This window comes from Bos taurus, chromosome 17 (genome assembly GCF_002263795.3).
Source record: "Bos taurus isolate L1 Dominette 01449 registration number 42190680 breed Hereford chromosome 17, ARS-UCD2.0, whole genome shotgun sequence".
In the NCBI taxonomy this organism is placed as follows: Eukaryota; Metazoa; Chordata; class Mammalia; order Artiodactyla; family Bovidae; genus Bos; species Bos taurus.
The window spans coordinates 21,201,330-21,207,544 of NC_037344.1; the positions used below are offsets into that span (position 1 = coordinate 21,201,330).

The 6,215-nt window shown below is 38.2% G+C and overlaps 1 protein-coding gene across 1 annotated transcript; it reads left to right on the forward strand.

Annotated features, from left to right (window-relative positions):
• The first annotated feature begins 2,322 nt into the window (after positions 1 to 2,322).
• On the forward strand, positions 2,323 to 3,229 carry LOC618377 (midkine). Its single transcript, XM_005217589.4, has one exon. It carries the CDS (start codon positions 2,492 to 2,494, stop codon positions 3,227 to 3,229), a length of 738 nt encoding a protein of 245 aa, XP_005217646.2. The 5' UTR covers positions 2,323 to 2,491.
• The last annotated feature ends 2,986 nt before the right edge of the window (positions 3,230 to 6,215 follow it).

The following is a 6,215-nucleotide window of genomic DNA, read 5'->3' on the forward strand; positions in this document are numbered from 1 at the left end:
TATGATCCAGGAAATGACTCCCTCTTGTTGCTTTTTTCATCCCATATTTAGAGTAAAACTGTTACAATCATTTATCTTATAGAAATATGTTTTTGATCAGTTGTTTCAAATTGCCTATTCATCATTAATTTTATCTGAGGCTCAGTCACACATTTGGTATTGCAAGAAGCAATAATCTTGTAAAATAGGCAGAATACAAGTAATATAGCTGGTAACATTAGTAAGGTCATAAGTAGGTATTTAAGCTAAGAACATCTATTGGGTTTGGCCCAGTATCTTGCAGGCCCTCTGATCAGTCAGTTCTGCAGTAGTCACTGTCTTTAAGAGAAATTATATATTGGCATTGTTCATAAAGTTCACCAATGATGCCTTTACATATAAGGCAAATGATACTTCATCATGACCCCTTACAGGATTGAGAGCAAGAAAGGAATGTTATTTTCTTAAGAGTTACATGGCTTGTGTCAGAAGAAGAAAAATTGATCTTTATGGTTGAGCAGATACTTCTGCCTTTGGGGAGGTCTGATTAACATATAAGGCAGATACATGATACGTACTAGACAAGTGGGAAGAGGACAAGGGCAAAGTTTTATGTTTCAATATTTATTGTCTTGCCTTAAAGTATGTATTTTTATTTCATTACCATGTGCTTTGTTTATGTTAAAAATATGCAGTATATTAATTCTACTTCATTTTAAAAAGCTTTGTTGTTATTGTTGTTTTTCCATCACTAAGTTGTGTCTGACTCTTTGCAACCCCTTGGACTGCAGCACGCCAGGCTCTTCTGTCCTCCACTGTCTTCCAGAGTTTGCTCAAATTCAAGTCCACTGAGTCAGTGATGCTATCTAACCATCTAATCCTCTGCTGCCTTCTTCTCATTTGGCCTTCACTTTTCCCCAGCATCAGGAGATGAGTTGGCTCTTCATGCCAGGTGGCCAAAGTATGGGAACTTCAGCTTTAGCATCAGTCATTACAATGAGTATTCAGGGTTGATTTCCTTTAGGATTGACTGGTCTGATCTCCTTACTGTCCAAGGAACCCTCAGGAATCTTCTCCAGCACCACAATTCAAAAGCATCAATTCTTCAGTACTCAACTTCGTTTATGGTCCAGTTCTCACATACAACTTGGCTATTGCTAAAAATATACTGTTAATTTTAGACAGAATTTGGAGAATATGTTACTGATACCACATTCCTTCACAATCATCAGTAGGATGTTTATATTGTTTTCTTTCCTTCTTTTAAATAAATTAGCCACTCTTAAAATCATCTTATTTTAAAGTAGGAAAATAAACTGAAGTAACAGTTGATGATTTAGTTCCCATTTACTGAGTCAGTCAAGACCTTATTTAGCATAAGGTTAAAGTACATAAGGAAAAAATTATGCCTAGTATATTTACATAGCTATGATTAAGAAATTGAATATTTTGCTAATGGTTTGCATTGTTAGCACTATCATTAACTATATTCAAATACATGAATTGATCTTTAAAAAAATATTTTTTTATCTCATAAATTATGTCTTTGGAGCACTACAATACTCCCACTATTTACACAGTATAAAAACACAAAGGAAAAGTAAATTCAGTAATTTAATGTCTTATTATACCAGCAATGTATAGATTGCACAACTAAAATTCATTTTATTTGCATACTTAAAAAGATATCTTAAAAATGAAATAGCTTTTGATTATAAAAGTGTCTTTTTGCAAATAGAAAACTCTATATTTTTCTTATTGGCAGCAGTTTAGTTTTGCATGAGTTAGTATTTCCTGCTGTGCTAAACACTAATTCAGAAAGGAAGATTAACAGCAACTTAAGTATTCAAAGGCTAAGTTGCATAGATCAGGCCAGATTAGCTTCCTTACTTCTCAATATTCAAATAGGATATTTTTCTGATACCCTCAAGAGGTTTCTGGAGATTGCAGTACATCATTGTGTTTTCTAATTGCACATCATGTTTCTCAATTTGTACAGAAAATGACAAGTGAGATTTTTCCACAATATGCCTATTCTACCATTGGGGGAATTTTATGTATTTTTTTTTCTTTTTTAAACACAACAGTAGACTATCATTCACTACTGTTTTGAAATATGTCCATGGCCATATTTTCAATTATTATTTATTCATTTATTTGAGACATTAAAAGTAAGAAGCATAACCACTGGACCACCAGGGAAGTCACAAGGCTTTCACTTTTTAAATATCAGATATGGATAGGGTGTATTCTAAATTACATTGGTATTTTCTTACACAACCTTGTAACACACATCCATGATAGACACTATTAAGTAGTTTATGTGAATTATACTAATGTTTAGGAAATCTATATCTTTTAGTATTATTTTCAATATATTTTCTTCTTTAATTCTGATTTTCTTTCTGCTTAACACTTTAAATCTCAAATATGGAAAAAGGGGCCGCGGCGGCCGGAGCGGGACAGCTCGGCGCGGGAGGGAGCGAAGCCGCGCGCGCGGGCAGCGAGCGAGATGCAGCGCGGAAGCTTCCTCCTCCTCGCCCTCCTCGCCTTGCTGGTGCTCACCTCCGCGGTGGCCAAAAAGAAAGACAAAGTGAAGAAGGGAGGCCCAGGGAGCGAGTGTGCCGAGTGGACCTGGGGTCCCTGCACCCCCAGCAGCAAGGACTGCGGCGTGGGATTCCGCGAGGGCACCTGTGGGGCCCAGACGCAGCGCATCCGGTGCCGGGTGCCCTGTAACTGGAAGAAGGAGTTTGGAGCTGACTGCAAGTACAAATTTGAGATCTGGGGGGCGTGTGATGGGGGCACAGGCACCAAAGCCTGCCAAGGGACCCTGAAGAAGGCGCGATACAATGCCCAGTGCCAGGAGACCATCCGAGTGACCAAGTCCTGCAGCCCCAAGACCAAAGCCAAGGCCAAAGCTAAGAAAGGGAAGGAAAAGGACTACCGGCCAGGCCCGGATGCCAAGGCACCCTGGCTTCACTCGGAGGCCCGACCCACGCCCTCCCTCCACAGGCTCAAGATGTTACCCACCAGTGCCTTCTGCCTCCTCGTTAGCTTTATCATCATGCCCTGCTTCTTCCCTTTCACTTGCCCACATCACCCCAAGTGCCCAAAGTGGGGAGGGACAAGGGATTCTGGGCAGCTTGAGCACCGCCCCCCCCCCCACCCCCCCGCGCGCGCAAAGGTATTTGATTCCCCTCTACCCACTTTTCTTTTTCGCCTACTGGATGCATTACTAAGAAATAAATAAAATAAGTATCTTTTTGTTCCCAATAAAAGCTTTTCTTTTAATATATAAAAAAATAAATAAATAAAATAAATCTCAAATATGCAATCTCCAGTAAGCTATTTTAAAGTTTAACCTAAAATTTAAAACGTGACATAATATAAATCATTTTACTAATGTAGACATTAATGATTATTTGTTTTCTTCATGTTTAAGTAGGAATATATTGTGTGATGAAGATGGAATTTCAATTATGTGGTGAAAAGGTGAATTAGAAGTAAGAAACAATGTTGAAAAATAAGCAATTATTTGTTGGGAAAACAGAAAAGCTAAAAATAACATTATATCTTACCTAGTACAAAAATATAATCAAGATGGATTAAATACATACATTTTATGCATATTATACACTCATACATGTGTATATGGGTGTATATGTGTGCTGGGTTTCTTCAGTTATGTCTGACTCTGCGACCCTACAGATAGTAGCCCACCAGGTTCCTCTGTCCATGGGATTCTCTAGGCAAGAATACTGGAGTGGGTTGCCCTACCCTTCTCCAGAGGATCTTCCTGACCCAAGGATCGAACTTGTGTCCCTTATGTCCTCTGCACTGGCAGGCAGGTTCTTTACCATTAGCACCATGTGGGAAGCCCATATGCACATATACATACACACAAATACATATTCATATATGCGAGAAAATTGGAAACATTTTATTAACTTTAAGTATAAAGTAGCTTCTAAATCAAATAGTAACGTTAAAGGTAAAGAATGATGATTTGATCCTGTAAAATTGAAACTATTTATGAAACCAAGCTGGATCCCACAGGGCCTTCCCAGATTGAAGCCTCTCTGTGTCTCCATTTTTGGCCTTCCTCAAGTTCCAAAGAGCAGACTTAAGCAGTTAATTAAAGTCATATGATCCTTAGTTCCTCCTGAAAGGGTATAGAAAATAATCTAACATATCTTTGAGTTGTCCTGAAGAAACTAAGACCCTGCCCAGTAGAGGATGGTGGTTGCATGCTGACAACAAGCACACATGTCAGACTCTTTCCATCCAATCAGTGGATAATTAAGTTACCTGAAACATCACCATGTTTCCTGGTCACCAGCTAATCAGAAAAATGTTCATGAGTGGATCACACATTCTGTGACTCACACCCTTGATGTTGACTTTAAAAGCCCTTGCCTGAAAGCCACCAGGGAGTTTGGGCTTTTGAACACTAGCTGCCCATTCTCCTTGTTGTCCTGCAATAAATATTGTACTTTCTTTCCCCACAACTCAGAGTCAGTTGTTTGGCTTTGTTGTGTATCAGGTGAGTGGACTTGAGTTCAATTTGTTTGGTAACATTTATAGTTACAAGACCACAAAACAGAACTCAGTTGATAACCTAGACCAAAAATATTCACGTGTGCGACAACAACAACAAGTAAACTATAAAGAGGTCTTACTTAAAAAAAATGGACAAAATTTATAAATAGACATCTCACAAAAAGTAAATGTTAATAGCCAATAAATGGTAGGAAAGTTGCTTAATATATAGCTCTAATTATGAAACTTTAAAAATGTTTTTTTTTTCTAGTAAAGCAGATCATTTGACAGTTTTTTTCTTTAGATTTTTATTGTTAAGAGCAGTTTTAGGTTCAAAGCAATATTGAGCAGGAAATACAAGAGATTTTCCTGTACTGTATTATATCCCCTGCCACCATGCATGCACAACTTCTACTGTCATCAACATCCTCCCAAAAGCCATTTACTTGTTACAATTGGCGGACCTGCAATGATAACACCACAATTACCCGAAGTACATAACTTACCTTGGTACATACTTTAGTAGGTACCTGTGAGCTGGACTTAATATCATACAGAATATTTTTACTAGTATATAAATCCTCTGTGATCAGCTTATTCATCTACTCCCTCACCCTCAGGCCCTAGCAACCACAGATCTTTTTTACTCTCTCCATAATTTTGCCTTTTGCAGCATGTCATATACTTGGAATTTTACAATATGTGACCTTTTCTGACTGGCTTCTTTCATTTAGTAACATGCATTTAAAATTCTCCACGTGTCTTTTCATTGCTTGATAGCCCATTTCTTTTTTTTTTTTTTTCCGCTGAATAATATCCCATTGTCTGGATGTAGCAGTTTATTTATGTTTATTTATTCAGTCACCCATTGAAGGACAACTTGATTGCTTCCAATTTTTGGCAAATATGATTGAAGCTGCTATTAATGTTTATGTGTTTTTCTGTGAAGATAAATTTTCAGATCCTTTGGATAAATGCCAAGGAACATGATTTCTGTATGTTACCGTGTCAGGATGCTTCCTCCAACAAACTGTCCTCCAAAGTTGTTGTGCCATTTTGCGTTCTCATCAGCAATGAATGAGAATTCCTGTTGCTCTACATCTTTATTAGCTGGTGTTGTAGTCTTTTGAATTTTGGGTATTTGAAGGACTGATGTTGCAGCTGAAACTCCAACACTTTGGCCACCTGATGCGAAGAGCTGACTCATTTGAAAAGACCCTGATGCTGGGAAAGATTGAAGGCAGGAAGAGAAGGGGATGACAGAGGATGAGGTGGTTGGATGACATCACTGACTCGATGGACATGAGTTTGGGTAAACTCCGGGAGTTGGTGATGGACAGGGAGGCCTGGCGTGCTATGGCCCATGGGGTCGCAAAGAGCTGGACACAACTAAGCGACTGAACTGAACTGAACTGAATAGGTGTGTAGCAGCCTCTCATTTTTGTTTTCATTTGCAGTTTCCTGATGACAAAAGATGTGAAGCATTTAGCATCCTTTAATATGGTGATTTGTCAGCTGTTTAGCTTCTTTGGTGAGGTATCTGCTATAGTCTTTGGCTGATTTTTTTTCTTGGGTTATTTGTTTCTAACTATTGAATTTTTAAAGTTTTGTTTTTTTCTTTTTTGTGTGTATTTTGGATAACTGTCCTTTACCAGGTGTGTCTTTTGCAAACATTTTCCTGTAGTCCATGGCTTGTT